General features: G+C 42.8%; 3 protein-coding genes across 3 annotated transcripts in view; 1 reads left to right on the top strand and 2 right to left on the bottom strand.

Moving 5' to 3' along the window:
- Positions 1-2,456, bottom strand: part of UNKL (unk like zinc finger) — a 60,837-nt gene extending 58,381 nt beyond the window's left edge. Inside the window, 4 exon segments of the mRNA XM_086622090.1 lie at positions 302-419; positions 422-469; positions 472-509; positions 2,377-2,456. Coding sequence (XP_086478216.1) covers positions 302-419; positions 422-469; positions 472-509; positions 2,377-2,456 — 284 coding nt within the window.
- Positions 2,457-4,963: 2,507 nt separating this feature from the next.
- Positions 4,964-16,816, bottom strand: GNPTG (N-acetylglucosamine-1-phosphate transferase subunit gamma). The gene is given in 12 exon segments (XM_086622505.1): positions 4,964-5,743; positions 6,559-6,640; positions 9,957-9,978; positions 9,980-10,058; positions 10,345-10,431; positions 10,970-11,084; positions 12,804-12,897; positions 13,939-14,022; positions 14,123-14,177; positions 16,287-16,353; positions 16,626-16,723; positions 16,765-16,816. Coding segments are annotated over 12 exon segments (960 nt in total). The 3' UTR covers positions 4,964-5,618.
- Positions 16,817-17,216: 400 nt separating this feature from the next.
- On the top strand, positions 17,217-21,535 carry TSR3 (TSR3 ribosome maturation factor; the record flags this gene model as incomplete). The annotated part of the gene is given in 8 exon segments (XM_086622504.1): positions 17,217-17,416; positions 18,266-18,459; positions 19,264-19,307; positions 19,309-19,438; positions 20,875-20,938; positions 21,011-21,077; positions 21,079-21,107; positions 21,109-21,535. Coding segments are annotated over 8 exon segments (774 nt in total), but the record flags the coding sequence as incomplete, so codon positions are not given.
- Positions 21,536-22,057: the final 522 nt, after the last annotated feature.

Genomic DNA, 22,057 nt, shown 5'->3' with positions numbered 1-22,057 from the left:
GGTGCAGCAACAATACTAGCACAAATGTGCAAGAACATACCAGTAGAAAATCAGTTTCTTATGTTATGCTTAAAGATCATCATAACGCAAATCAGAGTTCTAACTCTACGATAGCCTGAAGAATACATGCTTACATAAAAGTATATGCGCTAAAAAATGACAAATCACTTTTAGAAATCTGTTTTGAAATAAACTGCAGCAGGATTCCATCGATAATTTTTTGTTAAGGAGAAATTTGCATCTTTCCTTAATGTCCACTGATAATACTATAAACCACCTAGGACGAAAAGAAATCACTTACTAATCTCCATCTGGGCAGATTCCTGTAGTGTCATCATATTTTGTACAATAAACATCTGGACTGTAGTTAAAAGTCCCATCACGCCTTCGTATAGGTCTACGACGACGCTGATTTAGGAATGCCAATGAAAACAGGTAAATGGTCTGTGCTGGGTACACTTGTGCTGCAAAATAGGGGGCACTGCTCTGTCCTAAATTCCTTTAGATACCTAAAAAAATTAAACTGTGTTACAAGTTTATCTTATTGGAGGCACACTTTTACAGTAGCAACAGGGCACTTGACAAATCAGTGCACACAGTCCGTGAAAAAATGTACAAATGTACCTGCATACAGTTTTAGTTCCTATGAACAATTTACTGTTTAGCTGTCGAACACAAGTGACTTAATTTTTTATGACAGATTGCATTATGAATAAAACACAGTGGAATACCTGGCAAATCATACTAAGTTTTGTAGCTAAACTAAAATCAAATAAATACATTAATTTAAAAAGCACAGTATTTAGAATATTGTCCTAAGTAACCACCAAACAGAGATTATAAATGCAACAAGTTACTGGAATGAGCATTCATACTGCTACTGCTACTATTCATATTGCTATCATACAAAATAGTCCTACAAAGGCTATTTAGCTAAATATTACATCTAATTTAAACATTAGTCCTTAATCACAACATTCTCAGAATGTGGACCGCACTATAGGACGCTGGAGGATTAAAAAAGCTTTATAAAGGTTATTAGGGTGTATGAGAGGACTTCAGGAAACTTATTTAGTGACTATTACATTTGTGTTGAGACAGTCTGGAGTCTTTGAAGGTTACTTAGGTGTTAGTAAGACCAGTCCTTCATTAGCATGCAGGGCATAGAAGCTAGTTAGGAAGTCTGATACTTCTTTCACGGATACAAGATCACGCCAGACTGGGCACTACTGTGGCATTTGTGAAAGGATGCAAGATAGCACTTCTTCTCCTGTGTCAGTTTATATCAAGTTCATTACGTCCCTAAGTTATGGACTATTTGCAGAGGAAGTGGGTATATGGGGGCTTTGCAGAAGAGGCTTATGATATTCCTAGAGGTCTCTAAAAGGGTGCAGGATGTGTAACAGGCTCCAGGGGAATGATGATATAGGGAAAGAAAAGGATTAGAAAGAGGAATAAAGAGCATCTTTTGTTCTCAGGTTGCTTGAATTGCACAAGGGGGAATGTAATGACACCAGAGTTATGAAGCGTATTTTTAAGTTCAAGAAGAGACTCTAACTATTTCAGGTACTGTGGGGAGAAAAAAAAAGTAGTAGAATTTTTGGATGCTAAGGGCTGTCGGATGGGCTGCAACAGTTATCTAGGCAAGTGGCTACATTCTCGTGGTCTTTCTGAGAGTGCTGAAAACGTGACATTATATAAGTGATGATAAGGGGGACTGGCATGAAGGAAAGCCACAATTAAGTGATAAAATATTTGCATTTGTGTGGAGCACATGGTCCAACACAAGACAGGCTGTCAGTAGTGCTAGGGGCTGTAGGGACTTTATAGATCGTATCGGAATAAAAGGGATTGGCTTGCAGAAAGGATGGCGAGCACATTGGAGCTTTCAGCACGGGAATGCCTGCAAAATTGTCACGGAACGTCCCAAGGACTCGAGCTGCAGCTGGCTACGCAACGCTTAGGAGAAGTGAAAGGACTGCTGTCCTAGCTCGGAGAGGGTGGTCCAGGAGTGCGAGGGTGCTGCGGCGCTCGGGATGTGCCAGAGGACGCCGGCGAGTTACAACGCGGACCAGAGAGGCACGACACTGGGAGAGAACGCAGGGCGCGGAGCGCCGCCGCAAGCGCGGTGCAGTCAGCCGTGCCCGGGCAGCCGCAATCTGGCCGGCACAGACCGCGGCTTCCTCTCCGCGGCGCCTGGAGCCGGAGAAGGAGAACGGCGGAGGCCACCCGGTCTCCCCACAGACCTGCAGCCGCGCAGGAGGCCGCGCGGAGCAGGCCTGGCGCACGACAGGGCCCTCCGCCGCAGGTCCTGGGCCGCCCCGCGCGCAGCGCTGAGGCGCAGGGAGCAGGGCACCTCCGGGGCGCGGTACCTACGTGTAATGCGTCGGCTGCTCAGTCTGCGGGGATCCGCCGGCCCCGCCACCCTGCGACACCGCTTTCGAAACCGACGGCATCTTCCCAAGCGGCCGACAGAGCGCAGGCGCAAACCGCTTCTGCCGGCGCCGGCCCCGCCCCCTATGACGCGGCCGCGCCGGCCCCGCCCCGCGAGCGCGCGCTCCAGGGCCCGTCTGCAGCCCGCGAGCCCGGCTGGCGCGCTGCGCGGGCTGCGGCGCCTCTCGGTGCCCGGGGAAGGCCCCTCTGCCACCAGGGCAGCCTTGGACGACCGTGTGTTCTCGGAGACGACGGACCCACAAGAAGTGTCCGCCTGCACAGTGCGTGTCCTCCAGCGCCTCGGAGAAGGTGTGTTTTAGACAGAGCACGCAGGGTTTCTTCAGCGAGCTTCAGCTGATAGCTTCGTACGCTGGGCTCTTAACAACAAAATGCTGCAGACACATAGTTTGCAAGTTTTCCAACACCTTAAGAGCAAGAGGCTACGATAATAGTTTTACAGGTAGAGATTCTTTATTAAGCACGTATCACAGCACATAAAAATAAGGCACACGCGAAGGGGCAACTTTTTAATTCCTTAAACAAAGCAGTATGTTGCTGGGTTCATTGTTTTAACAGAACAGGGAGAAAGGAAGCTAGTCAGACAAACAGGCATTACACCTTAGATGAACAGAGGTAAAATCCAGGATCACTCTTTTATTCGCCAGGATGCCCCCATGCATCTATCTCACTTCCAACTTCTACTGTAGTAAAAGTTGAATCCCAAGACAAATTAAACCTTGTGACATTACCAAACCAAGTGTACTCATTTACTAGGCATCATCTGGTTAAACTACAAGGCTTCTACAGCAAAATCAAAAGCCACAGTGGTGCATGCTCAGAGACTAATCAGCACTGGTAGAAAAACATCATGCTAAGTCAGTTTTCTCTGTAGCTCCAGCCTGGCTTACTAGCTGCTTTTGGTTTGTTTGCAGGTTTTGGGTTTCTTTGTTTTGTCTTTTAATTAGGAATTTTACTGGAACAAAAACTGCTTTGCATTTTTACATTTAAAAGCGTAAAAAAAAAAAATGCCTCTAACTTTGAAGGGAACTAAGTCGTATTAGTAGCTTAGATTCTTCCTCTCCAAGAAAAGTCTCCGGTGTGCAAGTCTGAGTATCTATGAAACTGTAGGAAAAACTAGATACTGCATTGTTCAATGAAACTAGGGGTTTCCTCCCCAATATAATGCAAGCCAGTCACTTTGATTCCCTGCAAAAACCTCTTCTACTAGTAATGATCACGTAAATCAGGCATGTCTAAAAAGTTCTAGTCCAGAAAGCAAACAGTGACTACGCATTAAGGGTTGAAGAAGGTAATTTCTATGTTATTTAGTAGAATTACAGAAAAAATCAGAACACACAGAATCATATTAAGGAATAATACAACTTAGAGTTGTCTTCAATATAACATAGTCTGTGAGTAGCAAGCAGAATGTCAAATGAAGGTCACCTTCAGCAACACTTTTACAGACTTACAGCTTTGATATTTTAATACCCTGTGCATCGAAGAAAACGATCCATGGGAAAGAAATGGGTTGTATAAAATGTATCTTCAAATGCAAGTTGATTTGCAATACGTACTCTTCATCCCTACTGTGCAATGCAGGAAGAAACTACTCTTTGCACTACCAGTGCAAGACTAGCGCAGAAAGCAGCACGATACATGAAGGACTCAAGCTTGCAAGATAAGGCTGCGGATAGATAGGCTAGAAAAACAAGTTGTCCCATTAAAGTGTCAGAACAGCTTTTAACTAGGTGAATGCCAGTAAACTTTTGGCAGCTCTTTCACTGCAGCCGCACTCGCGTCCTCATTTCTCCTTCTGCGGTTGCAAAGGAGCATTGCTTTTTTGGGCCTCATCTAAAGAGTTCACGATCTGACCGGAGAAAATTTCTTCCAGTCGCTCATCGATCTCCGTTTTCTCTCTGAACACACACCAGAGCAGCAGCCCAGTGCACAGCAGACTGAGAGGCAGCACCTTAATCCACGGCCTCTCGTGGTCGCTCCCCATAGACCGGCTGACGCTCCACACTCGCGGACTGGCCTTGCTGGCGGAGAAGGGGATGGCCCCCCCGCCCTCCGGATCCGCGCCCGCCGAGCCCTCGGGGCCCCGCCGCCGCGCCAGCCCCCTCCGGGGGCCCGGCAGGCGCAGGGAGCACCGCGCCCTGCAAAGACACACGCGTAAGAGGCGCCGAGCGCGCGACGCGCACCCCCGGCCCCGCGCCCGCCACCTCACCGCCAGCGGCCCAGCGCCCCGCTCATCCCGGCGCGCCCGGCTCCTCCCCGCGCCGCCCGGAAGCGGAAGCGCAGGCGCGCCGGCGGCAGCGGCGTCCCACCAGCGCTCGGGCGGCCCTGCGGCTGGCACGAGCTGCTGCGAACGGGGCGCTCGGCAGCTGCCGCGGAGAGCGCGGCCGAAACGGCGATGGACCGGGGGCAGGTGCGTGGGGAGAACGTGCCGCGCGCGCCGCCCGGCAGGCTCCGGAACCGGACAGCGGGAGCGAAACGGCTGGAGACGCCGTTCTCAAACGCACCGCTTCCCACAGTAGTGTTTCCGCAGCTGATATTGGAAGAGTCCATTTTATTCCATACTACATACAGAGAATTGCCATGTATTGCCTTAACGCAACTATTATTTTATAACAGTTTGGTGTTTTCATAGCGCCTTTCCCTCAAATCCTGAGCAGCTTTCATGTTATCCACCCACTATCCAAAGATGACATCAACCTCTGAAGACAGGTTTGTTGCGTTGTTTTTTTTCTGCTGTGGCAGAAAACATTTTTCCACAAAAGTTTGCACAGAAAACATTTTAGCATTAAAACGAAGTAACATGGTCTTACTATTGTACTTACTACCTTTCATACAACATATTACAGCATTGGTCTTTTAACTATTTTGTGTTTACACCACCTGTTAACCATGCTTGATCAAAGAAACAAAAGCTGGGACTGGAAACATAATCCATAAACCCATGCCCAATACTGGCCTTACCAAAGAAGTTCTACAAACGTCCTCAGAAAGCAGCCAACTGTTCTCAGTAAGGCGAGCCCTCGCTCCATTACGCTCACTTTGCTTTAGGGCAGAAATTCATGAAGTCAATAATACTCACAGAAGGTAAATCATCCTAGTGCCACAATGCATGTTCAACTTGCTTGACCTTCCCCATGAGCTTGCTGTTTACCATCCAAGTTTCTTCATGCAGTGTCGTTCCAAACTCCTGTATCGCCATGCAAGTGCTCCTCGTCCTTTGACTCATGAAGGACAGCTGTCACTACAGTTGCCAGTTTGTGATTTACATGTCCAACACTGGTATTTTCAGCTGTAATATTTATTTTAAGATATCAGTTATTTCTGCTTTTAAACACCAAAACATTTTTGTCACTGAATTCACTAAATAGTTTTGAAATAAGTAATCTAAAGTAAACTCTGAATTCTGCTTTTGATTATATGGTTCTACGCTGCAATAATTAAATGAACTACCAAACAGGCAGAAATACTGTGCAAGTTACATTGTTAATAGTTTAAACATGCAGATAAAATGTTTTACAAAAATTCTAATATGAGTTTTCCCTAGCAAAGAAAGTCACCAATTTAAAAAAGCAGAGAAGTTTCTCAAAACAAAAAGAAGGAAAATTAAGTATGTCACTAATTTTAAGCTAATTTAATTAGCTCAAAGGTTCGTTGTTTTCTTGAGATGCCGATTCTGAACATAAAAGGTGTAAATATATACTCAGGGAAATTAAATCCTCCTTAGACAAATAGTTAATGTCATAATGGGCACAATGGACTGGAAGGAACGGGGGTGGGGAACAAAAAAAAACAGCAAAAAAACAAACAACAACACAAAAAAATTACTTGTCTGAGATTAATCCAGGTAAGCCTTGTGTCTTCATAGCCACCACCAGTCTATAAATTTTTCTATAAATCTAAAATTTGAAGTCATTAACAGATTTGGGGGGGCGGGAGCAAAATAAGTCCTCTTGGACAGGAATCAAGACCTAAGTACTTACTAAAAACTTTTGTCTATTGAATTTTATCTCCATACAGAACAGATTATTAACCCTTGCTGTAGCCGAAAACATTTGGGTATTGACATTCTGAATAGACTAATGAAAAAGGTACCGAAAAACTCACCAGGATTTCCTTGGTATGCAATACCATGCTGACTTAATAAATCTTTAAGTTTGTTTATTTCTTTAGAAAGTTGCTTGTATTCCTAAGAAAGAAATACATTTTAAATGGCTCTCCCACTCTCCACATGCATACATAAAGTGGGAGTTTAACAAAAATAATGGGTTGTGCACAGCTCTTACAGCTTTTGACTTAAAAGATATTACAGATAACTGCTTATTCCAAGAACAAGGTGCAAATTTTATAAAAATATATATTTCTGTGTTGCCAATAAAGGAGCCAGCTTTTTCCAAATCTGAGTGTAAAAATTTTTCTAACTATTTTGGATCTATCCCTAACCTAGCATTTTATCATAGCACAAAATTGCCATTTTTAAGTCTGCTAAGGGACCAGCCTTTTTTTTATTTTATATCATAATGCGACAGTCTGGAAATTTGTCACCTCCTCAACTCTTTACCTAGTAACTTCATGTTCTCACTTTCCGCAGTTTCTGTTAACTTACAGAGCCAGGGATTGCTTAGCACTTTTGAGACTTAAACCACTGTATCTGAAATCTCGAAGCAGCCCAAATTTTTATCATGTGTTTGTTTTTTTACACGAATCAAGAAAGAGTGGAAGATTAACTATTTAGATTCTGTGGTTACCAAAACAGGCAACTTTATGTCATTTAAGCCTATGATGAAGCCAGCAAAAGAAGTACAAATTTTAAATACTGTATGTTCACTATCAACCCCTCCCCCAAAAAATAGAATACTCCAGCCTCCTAACATTACCACATCAAAATGGTGATCTTTAGAATATATAAGCTTAACCACAGGTTATTTGGTTATATTCAGGAATTAATAAATGGTGTTTTGTCTTTGCTACATTTTCAAATAAATGAACAACAGCAGCTTCTTCTCTGCATTATATATGAACTAATTATCTTCCATGCTCTTTTTCTGATGTTCAGCTTGCACTTGTATAGGCTAAGCCACACCTTCCTTTATTTTCCCCATTGCAAATTCCGTGCAGAGGACTATTCACATACATGAAAGTCCCTCAGAAACGCAGAAGAGAAGACTCAGGGGAGACATTCCAGCGCCTTCCAGTACTTAAACAGTACGTAAAGTACTACAAGAAAGCTGAGAGAGACTTTTTGCAAGGGTGTGTAGTGGCAGGACAAGGGGTGGCTTTAAACTGAAAGAGGGGAGATTTCGGTTAGATATAAGGAAGAAATTCTTCCCTCTGAGGGTGGTGAAGCACTGGAACAGGTTGCCCAGAGAAGCTGTGGCTGCCCCATCCGTGGACGTGTTCAAGGCCAAGTTGGATGAGGCTTTGGGCAACCTGGTGTAGTGGAGGGTGCCCCTGCCTGTGGCAGGGGAGTGGAACTAGATGATCTCTAAGATCCCTTCCAACCTAAACCATTCCATGATTTATGTGCCTTCTGTTTTGTGTCAGAAAATGCATTCTGACACAAATTTGAATTATCCACAGAGGGAATCACAGAATCATAGAATGAACACGCAACCTGTTCCAGCGCCTCGCCACCCTCACAGTGAAGAATTTCTTCCTTAGATCTAAACAATCTACCCCTTTAGTTTAAAGGACATTGCCCCTTGTCCTGCACTACAAGTCCTTGTAAAAAGTCCCTCTCCGGCTTTCTTGTAGGCCCCCTTTAAGTACTGGAAAGCTGCTGTACAGTCTCCCCAGAGCCTTCTCTTCTCCAGGCTGAACAACCCCAACTCTATCAGCCTGTCTTCATAGCAGAGGTGCTCCAGCCCTCAGATCAATCTTCGTCACCCTCCTCTAGACTTGCTCCAACAGGTCCATGTCTTCTTATGTTGGGGGCCCCAAGAGCTGAAAGCAGTACTCCAGGCTGAGGTCTCATGAGAAAAGAGCAAAGGGGCAGAATCACTTCCCTTGACCTGCTGGCCATGCTTCTCTGGATGCAGCCCAGGACACGGTTGGCTTTCTGGGCTGCAAGTGCACATTGCCGGCTCATGTTGAGCTTCTCATCAACCAACACCTCCAAGTCCTTCTCCTCAGGGCTGCTCTCAATACATTCTCTGCCCATCCTGTACTTGTGCTTGGGCTGCCCCCAACCCATGTGCAAGACTGTGCACTTGGCCTTGTTGAACTTCATGAGGTTCACACTGGCCCACCTTTCCCAGCCTGTCAAGGTCCCTCTGGATAGCATTCCTTCCCTCTAGTGTGTCAAGACACACCACACATTGGGGTGTTAGCAACTTGCTGAGGGTGTGCTTCATCTCCCTGTCTATATTCCTGACAAAGACGTTAAATAATACTAGTTCCAGTATCAACTCTTGAGGAATGCCACTCGTCACTGGCCACCACTTGGTCACTGAGCCGCTGACTGTAACTTTTCTTCAGCGTGACCATCCAGTCAATTCCTTATCCAGTGAGTGTTCCATCTGTCAGATCCACATCTCTCCAATTTAGAGACAAGGATGTTGTGTGGGACAGTGTCAAATGCTTTGCACAAGTCCAGGTAGGTAGATGACATCAGTTGCTCTTCCTTATCCACTAAGGCTGCAACTCTGGCGTAGAAGGCCACCAAGTGTGTCAGGCACAGTCTGCCCTTAGTGAAGCCAATGTTGGCTGTCACCAATCACCTCCTTTTCCCCATGTGCCTTAGCATAGTTTCCAGGAGGATCTGCTCCATGATCTTGCCAGGCACAGAGGTGAGACTGACTGACCTGTAGTTCAACGAGGTCTTCCTTTTTCTCCCTCCCTTTTTAAAAATGGGGGCTATGTTTCCCCTTTTCCAGTCGGTGACGACTTTCACCAGCCTGCCGAACTTCTCAAATATGATGAATAGTGTTTAGCAACTTCCTCTGCCAGTTCCCTCACGACCTGCGGATGCATCTTGTGCACCTTCAGGTTCCTAGACAGTTTTGAACCTGATCTTCTCCTACAGTGGGTGGTTCTTCATTGTCCCAGTCCCTGTCTCTGCCTTCTGCGAACTTGGGCAGTGTGGCTAGAGCACTGGCCACTGAAGACTGAGGCATAAAAGTCATTGAGTACCTCAAAGAAGTGTCAACATTCCCAAGGATGGTTACACATTTATTTTCACTAGTAATTCCTTCCTATTTCTAGACTGGTAGTCCCCAGAAAGAGCACTTAAAAGGTGTTCATAACTCAAGCCCTACACTAATTCTGACATACTTCCCCGTCTTCTTATGGGCATTCAGTTGTACCAGTTCATTTTGTGACTTAAGGGCTAAATCAAGACATCAAATCACTGTATGCAGACTGTCACATATTGAATCCAGAAAGATAATCTCTTGAACAGATTTCATCTGAATCCGAAGAGTATTTACGTTACGCTGTCACACTGATACTGTCATACAGTAAAAGGTGGCAATTTAATTTCACTTTGTTAATATTACACTCTATACCTTACTGCACTTCTCCACTGTTCAAATTCCGGACTTATTTTCTATTCTGTTTCTCAATTTCCTTTCCTTCTGTTGCTTTTAGAAGTCCTGCTTCCTCAAAATCTCTTTCAGTATTTTTTGTATCCATAAAAAGAAAGTTTCCAAAAGACAACAGATCAATTCACCAACTCTCATTTCTGCTTGTAATTTGCACTGGCTATTCCAATCATCAAGTTTAACTGTAGAAAACATTACAACTACCAGTTGATATAACAATTACAGAGCACAAAAACTACTATTTGCCAACTGCAGAATAAACACATCCATTCCAAAAGGAGAAACTGCAGCAGCCATGTTTGGCTATTTGACAGTAATTGTCTTTACCAAATAGAGCTGGAAGAAAATCAACAAACCTGGTCAGTTATTAGTTCATCAAACAGAAGCTGTTCTGCTTCATCCCACTTCCTTTGTAACGCTTCAGTCAGAGTCGGATAAACTGAAAATGGAAGTTAAACCATGTAAAAAAGCAACAGCACTGTCTTGCATTAGTTTAAATGCTCCTCTAGTAGCATGCAAGCATATTTGTTTTACAGTACATAGTCTCTACTGCTTTCAAGAGCTGAGATTAAACTTAAATTCTGTTTCACACATTTAAAGTTTCTGGAAAATGTCACTGACCAAAAATTTTTCTCTTATTTCCAGCTAGAAGGCCTCATATTTGTTTGCTGAATGTACTCCTGAGCTCTCCCTTTCTGTAATGCAAGTAAACGAGCAGATGCTACAGGACTGATTCCTATAACCAGTCCAAGAAAAATAAAAATAAAAATCACTCACCGGGTCTATACTAACAATGACAATTTATTTGAGAAATACCAATGTATTATAATGACTGGGATTTAAAATACATCTTGTTACATGTTACATTTAATACTCAATTTATATCAAGTTACAAACTCGAAGAACCTAAAAATTACATTCTGAGGTTGGCGGAATAGGTCAGCTGCTCCACACACAAACTATTTTCTAAATCTTACCTAAAAGAGCATGGGGATGGCACACGAGAGGAGTCTCAAATGTCAGAGAGTAAACACAAGTAGTTGGCTCAGACACATAAGCCAATTTATTGCTCTTTCCACAAACGAGATGAACCTAACCATCAATAGAAACAAAGATGAGTGAAACACCTTCATATGAAAACAGGACCAGCATTGATCACCGATTTGCTGTCTTCCAATGCTAGAAGATGCATTTCTATACATACTGTCATGTCAAAGCTTTCAGTGCTGTCACTACCAGAAAAAAAAGATCACAGCAAGCACATCTTAGAATCACAGAAGGGTTTGGTTTGGAAGGGACTTCAAAGATCATCTAGATCCAATCCCCCTGCCATGGGCAGGGACACCTTCCACTACACCAGGTTGCTCAAAGCTCCATCCAACCTGGCCCCTGAACACTTCCAGGGATGGAGCATCCCAGCTTCTCTGGGAAAACCTATTCCAAATCTTCAAATTATTTTATCAAATGTGAAAATTCCTTCCTCTAATGGGAACTATCCCACCACCTATCGTTGTTCCTTGGACTCCCAAGCACCATATTCCAGCAAGAATGAGAGTAACAAGGAGGGTAATAGGACACCTTTCAGAACCTCATCTGACATGAGCATAATTCACTCAACAAATTTAGTTCTGACCAATGTGCTAAATAAAGAGAACAATACACATCTAGCCTGTAGAATTTGGTTTCATCTTTTTTAAACATGCAGCACCAGTATTTTCTGTCTGTTCAAATGAAATGCCAGTGAAAGATTTGAATCACAATACCAAAGATAACACAGGAACAGTAATTCCTTCTGCAGCCCCTATGGGAAATAAAGATGTTAACAAGGCACCTCCATGACAGTACAGAGTATTTAAACTTGACCAGATATTTTGTCCCTTATCTGATCTTCAATTAGTTATTATTCCAGCTATATATCCTCTCTCTTGAGTATTGTATTGTCACCCATCATGATAATAGCTAAGCATCTTCTACACGAAAAGCAGCCTGTTGTGAACTATATGGTATCTTTAACTCTTCTTCACAATAGTGATCTACGTTATCAGGAAATGTGAGGTTAATTCACTGTATCTGTAAACCGTATAACACACTGAAACGGTAGGTGGAAAAAGAAAAACATTAATGAATAAAAGGATAAAGGACGCGTGCAAATCATGTGCCACACACTGGGCAAGTCTCAGAACACCCCTCCTTATCCTTCTAGTTGAACAGTTACTTGGCACAGAGACTGAATGTGAAAAGGAACATTTTAACCACTCCACAAATAAGAATTTATACTTTTTCTTTAAAATGTACTCACACCAGAATCCGTTTCTCTTGCCTTGGTTCCTCTGCCACTCCCATATAAATGATTCCTTAATTCTCTTTCCCATGCCCTCTGTTTTAACACCTTCCTTGGCTTCTTGGCATGCTGTTGTTAACTACCTAATTCTTTTCCCTTCTGTTTCCTGGATGTTCTTAGCACAATAGGCTGGCATCTTGAATCCAACAAATAGCTCTTTTTTATTATTTTCCTGACACAAATTACAAAGTGCTCTATGTTCTACAGTAGCGATAATACCACTAATCAAGGAAAAAAAAAGAGTTAAAGTAACCAGTGAGAATACATAAGTACACTTCTTCAAATTTTATCCTGATTTTAGCTTCCCTCCTCTATCCACTCACCTAGCTCCATAGGAATTCATCTTTATGTTTTATATCACATCTTAAATAATGACTTCTTCAAGGTGGCGAATGATTCAGTCTGTAGAGTGTCATGAGTGTGTGTAGAGAGTCATGCTATCTGAATTAGCATAGTCTAGGTTATTATACCTTTGTCTGTCTGCTCTTAGTTTCACATGAGTCTCCTTCCCTCATCCACATTCCAACAAATGTGTTGTTTTCAATTTCCCATTCATGCCAGATTCTGAAAAAACAGGACATCATTTTATTTCAAGTTACTGGAACAAAAAGGTGAACACTCAGAAAGAAAAACAGGAATACCCTTAACCATGTACAATTTAACTGTATGTACTTTATTTTTGTTGCCTTAGTGTTTCCATTTCTTACAGTCAAGACCTTACAAACAGTGTAGTTTGTCATCCAGGCTGGCTACATAGGGCACATCGATGTTACTTTGAGAGCACAGTTTTGGATCAGCTTTCAGTTTGCAAACCATCTACACTTACAAATCTGGGTTTAAATGCAATAAAATACAGCTTATTGATCAATCCCACAACAAATTCCATTATGCTAAGTACCCTGCAACTCAGATTGCAGGATTTTAGTGCTGGTGAGAGCACCTACAAAAACTAGTCTCTACTTCTGCTAGTCCTATAGCCAATGATAATCTCAGCATCTTGATGTATTCTTTTCCTCTCATATTGGCTCACTAATTATTGTGCACATAGGAAAAAAAGAGACATCTATATACAAAGTATTTAGAAAGGCAGTAATTTTAAGCAGTGCTCTGGTTTCTAAGTAAATTTATTTTAGCTCTTATGATTTGGACACTTCAGAGCCTTTGAATATTTTGGGATACTTTTTTGAGTCTACATAGATTATTTTATTACCTTTATCAAATACGTTTAACATAACCACTAGGCATAAAGCACTCATTTCATTTTGTAAGGGTATATTCAACTCAAAGTGAAAACAGTTAACAGACATGAAATCTTTGTTAATATAGGCTATACTTATACATCACTGGATTTCTCACCTGAACAGATCACACTTGCAGTTGGCACCGGTTATTAATCAGCCTCCAGCTAAAACAGGAGGTTAGTATTTATCAATAAAATATCGGCATTTTTCACGACAGGGTATTTTTACGCGTAATACCTTGTGAACTACAATGACCTAAGCTGACTAATTAAAGAATCTTAATTCTAAAACTGCCTCCTTCTTGACAATCTATAAAATGGTCTGCTAACAACACAGGTAAAACTTAAAGGTCTAAAAGCCTCACCCTAAAATCCCACTATAGGCATTCCATCGAAAAGTCTGCTCATGCTGAGTGACATTATGGAAAGGACAAAACTCATACTTGTACCTTAAAAAAAAGAAAAGAAACAAAGAAATGTTTCAGACTGAAATAAAAACCTAGTTCGTTCCTAATAATATAGAATCAAATATCCAAATCCATTACTCACGTGGATTCCACAAAACTGAAACACCTGCCAGCAAGCCTAAAGAGATGTGCAGGGCCTAAAAACACCACAAAATGACATCAAGGAAGAATGTTTTGGTTAAATTTAAGCAAGTTACTATGGTGGCAAAACTGCAAGGAGAATGTGGCAATTTAGTTTTCTGTTGTACCTAAGGAAATTTGTACCTTCCATAGGGATTACTGTAAATTCCCAGTAGTGCTATACCCGTTTGCATAATAGTATTTAAAATTTTTCATCTTCAATACTCAGTAAACTAGGTAAGCCTCTTTCTACAACAGAAATAGGTAACTTGTATACGAACAAATATTTGGAGGCCAGATCCATAAAAGGAATCATCAGTGCAGATCTTGCCAAAATGTAACATTGAAATCACTAGAACTCTTGCTTGGCAGCTATCTGTCCTCAAAGTCATCTAAACTCCTCAAGTTTATACTAGTAAAGCCCATTTGCTCAGAATTTCGAGAGTGCTGCACATTTAAGTTTCACTGGGATTCTCTCAACCAGATATTCCTTTTCACAGCCTGCCTTCATAGTTTGATCCAGTTAGTATTCAACAAGACAAAACTTCTATTGTCAGACAGGTCAGCAGTTACAATTCTACTCTTGTAGAATTGCCCATTCCAGCCTTGCTGTCAAACGAATCCAAGACAGATAACTTGTCATTCAAAAAAAGGCCAAAAGTTCTGAACTATGTGCTACAGAAGTATTTCAGTATCCCTGTTTAAGTTAATGATCAAATATTTGTGAGAAGAAAAGAGATTACAAAGCAAATAAAATAAAACCCCATCCTGGATTCTAATTCCCACTGGCAGGATTGCCAATGTCCTTCTTCCAAAGATCTAGACCAGTAGTCCCCGAAACAAAGATTAGACCATTGGAATCATGTCACCCAGAACGCCCAAACCACTAGGATACAAGCAAGTTCTCTTTCCCATGTGATTTTTTCTGAGTGTATGATCTTGCATTTCATTCTACAGCCTATCATAGGCTTGGCCAAAGGGTTTGCCCCTCTACTGCGTACAATCTGTGCTTACTGATCAGGATGTTCTCCCCCCAGAGGAAAAAGAGCAAATTTGAATGTCCCTGAGGAATGCATTAAACTCGTGCCTCCATTTCCTGAGCAGATGCTCTAAAAGAGAAATTACAGGAACTAGTCCTCCTACTGTCTTGCAGAAGAAAAGAATGAGCAAGGTTTCCATGCTAAAGATATAACTGTGCAAGACAGGATTCCATGCCCTAGATTCCAGTTCCACAGACACTCCTGATTTTTGGCCACACATAAGTTCCCACATCCAGGAAAGAAGGATTTCTAGGGTACTGTCCTTTTAACTTTTTGCCTGCTTTTTTTGGCATCTTTCCATTCAGCATTCTAACTATTACTAATCCCATTTCTAACTATTTCACTTTTTCACATGCAGTACATGCAAGATTTCTACATTAGATTTGGATTTATAAAACATGACAGAAAACATTAAGCATAATCATGTTAATGTCACCCTACCAAAATACCCTTATTGAACCTGAACAAGGCTTAAGTCTGTATCTAAAGGTAGCAGAGACACAAGAGTTATTTCCTTCTGCTTACTCTTTGCATTTAGTGTTTATTTTAACTACTACTCCCTTATATGGTCCAGATTTTTTTTGATGTCTGTTTATTTTGCTGAAGTGATGGATCTACATTGCAGCACTCAGGCTTTATGTGTGAACTGAGCCTCTGTGACTTGTTGCAAGATTACTCTTAAGACTTTTTTAAAACAATTTTTGTGTATTAAATACTATCAGATGACAAGATGACTTTTACATGACAATCTCAAGATGCCAGGGATTTTTGTTTCAAGAGTAAAAAAGTTTCTGGTAAGGACAGAAGGATCTGTGACTAGATCAAAAACACACAATAAAACATATAGATAAGCACTGCGACAAAAGCAGTTCAAACAGCACTGGAACACGGAACACTAAAAAGGTTTAATCTAGGTTTTACCCTTCAGAAGCACAACAAAATATATTTGCTCATGCTTAGTTTCCATGATGCTCATAAAACGACAAGTAAAATTAGTATGTCTGTATAAAGTCAAGGCAGACTGTTTTGCAAACGACTGTCACTAAATGATGACAACTGTACAAAAAAAGTAACGCTTGCATGTACCTGATATTGTAGACGGGGACATCTTTGGCTGCAGCCTATTTGTCTGAGGCAAGAACGGGTTATCAACCTTTCAAAAGAAGGAAAGTTAAACGTTTAAAAGTGGGTAACGCACCTGGCCATGGTATACCCGACCCGTCCCGAGCGGCACAACACCTGCAGCCACGCACGACGCGCCGGAGGCGGCGGCCCGCCCGCGCCCCACGATGAGGTCAGCAGAAGCGCCCCGGCCCGATCGGGTCCGCCCTTCCCGGGGGAACGGGCTGGAGCGGGCGGAGCGGCACAGGATCCCGAGCCCGCCCAGTCGGGCGCGTCGCGGGACACGGCGATGTGGGCGGCCACGTACCCGAACGTGTTCGGCTCTTCCACGATCTCATCTTCCCCGCCGAGGCGAAGAGACCTGCCGGACAGAGAGCAGTTGGCCGCGGCGGGCGGATCGACTCACCAACGCAACGCGCTCGCCCCGCGCCCGCCCCCGCGCTCACCAGCGCCGCGCCCAGGCGCCGCCCAGCAGCAAGCCGCTCGGCCGCCATCGCCTCTTCCGCTGGGACCGGAAGGGGGCGGGGCGACGGGGCGGCCGCTGCGTCCAGGCGCGGCACCGTGGAGCGCGGCACCGTGGAGCGCGGCACCGTGGAGCGCGGCACCGTGGAGCGCGGCACCGTGGAGCGCGGCACGTGGAGCGCGGCAACCGTGGAGCGCGGCACCGTGGAGCGCGGCCGGCGCGCTGCCCGACGGAGGGGCCGGCGCGGTGCTCGCAGCCTCGACACCTTCGCGGCGGAGGCGGAGGCCGCGCTGAGAGGTGCGGGAGCGCGCCGTGGGCTCCGGGCCGATCGGCGGTGCGGTCTGGCCCGGGCCGGGCGGGACCGGCCCCGCGTCCTGCTGGGGCCGGGCCGGGCCGTAACGTAACGCGCGGGCCCGCCGCTTTCAGCTTCCCTGCAGGACGAGGAGGGCGCCCCGCAGGTGAAGTTCCCGTGCCCGCTCGCCATGTGGGAGCTCGGGCACTGCGATCCCAAGAAATGCACCGGGAGGAAGCTGGCCCGGAAGGGCTTGCTCCGAACCCTGCGCCTCCGCCAGAGATTCGCGGGCCTCGTCCTCAGCCCCCTGGCGGCCGAGTACCTGTCGCCGGCCGACAGGTAGGGCCCGCGCGCCACGCCCGCGGCACGCGCCGGCAGCTGCCGTGGCGGGCACGGGCTGTGAGGAGGAGGAGCACTGTGCTCCAGAGCTGTAGTGATCGTCTGTTAGGGAGAGTATTTTAACCACTGATTCATGGCCAAAACTGTGCTACGGAATACATTTGACCTACCTGTTACATTACATTGATGCATGAACATAGAAATAGGGCTTTTTATTAAACCAGGTTAACATTTTTACACAGCTCGTGCCAGGTGAAAAAAGCATCTGCAGATCCGGATGAAACATCCAAGTATGTGGTTTGTACTTTTAATTGTCCAGAATCACAGGCCTATAGCTGTATCTTTTATGATTGCATATTCAAGTTCTTCGGCTAGGCAACACAACGCATCATCTCTAGGAAACTTATCTGGGAGAAACGCTGAGTTTTGTCAAATGTGCCTGCAGAATTTTTTATAAAGATGTTTTTACTCAGAGAAAAGATCAGGCTTCAGAAGATAGCAGAGAACCGAAATCTGAACTTTGCTGTACTTTTAAGAATGTGAACATTACTATTAACCACACTTTTCTGTCATGTTTTTAAACCTAGAATTTTTCACTGTCAGTTTGAAACGTATGGATAAACCTTTTTTTGCTACATGCATGTTCAGAGGAAAAGCATGTTATTGTTCTTTGGTTTTGCATCTGTGTTTTAGATAATTGTAAAACGTATGCTTTTTGATTGACAAAAGGGGGGGAGTTGTATGCAAATTTGTTGACAATATAAAATGGCAATTGTAATTCTCACTTTAACTAACTTTATCAATACAATATAACAATTTTTCAAATTCAGTGATGTTTCTTTTTTTCAGGCATGTCATTGCTCAGAGTGGAATTGCAGTCATAGATTGCTCATGGGCCAAATTAGAAGAAACTCCCTTTAATAGAATGAGAGGAAGTCATCTTCGGCTGCTGCCTTACTTGGTGGCTGCAAATCCTGTCAACTATGGTCGGCCATGCAAGCTGTCCTGCGTGGAAGCTTTTGCTGCAGCTTTTTGCATTGTTGGTAGGCTGTAATGTGGCTGATGTGAAATATGTTACCAGCAATTCTTACATCATTAATAAATCAGAAGATATTGTCTGTGATAGAATAGACTAATGCTGTCCCACTGGTCATCACTTTGTTGAGTTTGGAATCAGATTGTCTAGCTTTCTTCCAAGTACTTGTATCTGGTAGCATTGAGGTATCTGTGGGGCATTCATATCAGCTACTAAACAGGACACATAACTGATGATCCTGGTTTTGTTAGGATGGCACTTATACTATAAAACTGTTAAAAAGGCAGAGAATGTCAACAGAGTGTTATCCTTATGCACCTTTGTCTTGATGAGAGGGTAACAGCTGTCTGTCTGTTTAATAGGTGGGTTCTGGTTAAGAACAAAAGAAATTGCCCCCTCTTGTTCTGTTTTACGAACTCATTACAGAACTTTGTTGACAATTGAAGAGACATGCTCTGCTATACTGCAGACAAATCTTATCTTCTGAAATAATGTATGTACAACTGCTCTCATACTGAAGGACTGTGGGAACTAGAGCTTGAATCATTCATGACCTGTACAAAAATGTTTATATAACACTCACTAATAGACTATGAACTTTTCTTGGATTCAGTTAGATTATTTCAAGTTAAACTGAAATTTGAAAAGATTTTTAATATTTTTAAAAGTCTGAATCCCTGAATACTGAAAAAATGCTTGCAAACATCTCCCTGTTGTAGTGATACATCAATATATGCTGAACTTAGAAACATGTAAGCTGAGTGAAATCTCACACTGAAAAAGAAAACTGATCATTTATTTTCTTTTTTAGGATTCCCAGACCTAGCCACCATTCTTCTAAGGAAATTTAAATGGGGGTAAGGCATTTATTGACTTGAACAAAAATCTATTGGAAAAATACGCAACCTGTCATTGCCAGGAAGAAGTGCTGAGAGTTGAAAAGGACTTTTTAGCCAGTGTCCAAGAAACAAAAGACGAAGAAATAGGTAAGAAAAACCACAGACACACCCACACCTCCTTTTCCTAACTAGTTTCCTTAAAACCTTTTCATTTAATCTCATGAAAATATTGGCAAGGTAGAAGATAAGAACTTTGTTAAGATGTGTTGTTCTGTCTTTATACTGTGTATTCTTCTTACAAGCAAGTTTGCCTATTTTTTTCAACTCAAAAAAGATGAAAACTACTAAAGCAATCTAATGCGTGTGTATATTCACAGCTGAACTGTGGAGCAGCTACCCTGATTAAATTAAGGATACTGGAGAACTAAGGAGTAAAAAGAAAACATGATGCTTCCTCATTTTATCTACAGATGTTAAAAGCAGAGCATGAGTAAAATGACTACTTAAATTCAGGAGGACTACAAGAGAAATATAGGCATACAGTCTGACAGCAAGTTAGTTATACGTAAACCTAAGACAGACCTTTATGGACATGTTTATGTAGTCTCTAAACAAGATATTTAAAATCAGACCTGTAAAGACAACAAAAATAGCTTATAATAAGGACATCAGTTTACTCCCAAATTCTTCCAGTAACTTACTGATATTGCCAATATTTCAGGCTATATTCACAGCTGAGTGCTTGGTCTCATTCAAGACAGCACAAAAAAGAGCCAAATCAAATGATCAAGAACCTATGAAGAGAGATGCTGCTAATCAGTGGCTTCCTTTCACAGTGGTTAAGACCCATAAAAATAGGCCAGGGGATCCCACTGTAAGGAGAAGGTAGACAGCCATTAGTTTCTCTGAACTTTGATCTCTGCCATGACATGCTAGGCTGGATGAAATCATCCTGTTTAGTGAACGCCTAACTACTGTTACATTAAACTGAAGACAGTTCTTAAGGGGCAACACTACTACGCCAAATAAAGCACACTTCCACCCACAGTCCTATTTTCTGGATAGACTGTAGTACCAAAGCCATCATGCCTTGTTTGACTTTTCTGAGGTAACAGTTCTCCCCAGCTGTGTAAGCCAAGTAAATCTAGCCCTAGCCTTATTCAGCAAGAGCTAAACCTGGACAGCTATACTGCGCTTCTCAGTAGACCTGAACTAACTAGATAGCCCTTTTAGAACTAAACCATTCTGAGAACATCCATGTTTTCTTACAAAAGCCTTAGAAACATATATGTAGGGTCTGTCTACCCCTAAAAAGCTACTGAACCCCTTGGGGCCAGGGGTGGGGGGAGGCACAAAGGGCATGGAAGAGAGTGAAAAGACTAGGAGGAGGGTGCAGGACTTGGCAGTTGTTATTTCTCACCTCCCCTGGTTTCTGACCAAACAACTATGGTAAACTTATCAGAAAGCTGAAGCAGGCTTCCTAGGCTTTATCCTCCCTGCCAGTAAACTCTTAAAATGAAGAATGAAGGCAGAGCATTAAATATGCCTTCTTCATCAATGTGTGCATTTTTTCCTTTTTCCAGATCCATTTGATGTTGACTCAGGAAAAGAATTTTCTAATCCCAACAGACCAATGAATTCCCCAGGGTAAGGAAATTTAAATACTATTTTTCCTTACGATAAGTTGTTTTGCTTTTATAACCCTGAAAATGTTTCCAGACTAGTACAAAGTAATGAAGAATCTGAGGAAGACAGCATGAACACCCCAGGTGATGCCACTGAAAGCAAGCCATGAGAGCAGTTCAGAAGATGATGGTAAAGTTGCTGCAACCACGGCCAATCAATCAACTATTTGAAATGTAAAAAAAACCCCACCACCAAAAACCCAAAATCAACAAGCCAACTAGAACAAAAACCTGAACAAGCAAACAAGAAAACCTGCACATACCACAAGAACATTAAAAAAACCCCAACAATCCCAGAGTTGTAACATCTCGTATAAGGAAATTTTTTTGTTAACAGTGTGGTTTGTTCACCTGTAACTTGGTGCTTAGCAAGTTCGCTTTCCTTTAGGTAAACTTCAGGCTATGTGGGTTTATAGGTCTATTTATGCACATAAAGGCTTTAGGTTATTGAATTTAATTGTTTGTGGAATGCTAATTACTATGTAAAGAGCCTGAAGCTTAGTTACAAGTTAAAAAAAAATGTGTTCTAATCAATGTGTCTGGAGAGTGGTTTATGGGGATTATTTTTACTTATTAGTACATTAAATAAACCCTCCTAACTTCTGGGCTGTATTTCAACTGGAAAACATGACTAAGTTACTGCCCTGTTCAGAGTGCCTACCATGTAAGGAGCCTCTGACTTTTTGCTGGGTTGAACCTGCCATATGTACTTCAACTGCATCATCTAGTTTTGGGTAAACTGACTACGTAAGCTTAAAAGGTGAAAATGCTTCCTGGAATTGTTTTAACACCTCAGTATGTCTTTTCAGTAACTTTACATGTTTTTGGTTTGGGTTTTTTTTTTAATTATTTGCTCTGAGAGACAGTCCTAAGCAAGATACAATGTTTTGCCACTTTATATTCAGAACTGTATCATAAAATTTCAGGTAACAGGTTCAGCAATGCTATCTGCCTGCATTCCCATTACTTGAAGTGACACGCTACCAGTCAGAAATACACAGTCTGGCCCTTAAGAGAGTCTCCTCAGCACTAGTTCACTTTTCCACATACCTAAGTTTGTATAGTGAAAGTGCAGCTGTTA

Source organism: Tauraco erythrolophus, chromosome 17 (assembly GCF_009769465.1).
Source record: "Tauraco erythrolophus isolate bTauEry1 chromosome 17, bTauEry1.pri, whole genome shotgun sequence".
In the NCBI taxonomy this organism is placed as follows: domain Eukaryota; kingdom Metazoa; phylum Chordata; class Aves; order Musophagiformes; family Musophagidae; genus Tauraco; species Tauraco erythrolophus.
The sequence above is the reverse complement of the archived record's forward strand: the minus strand, read 5'-3'. Positions and strand labels throughout refer to the sequence as shown.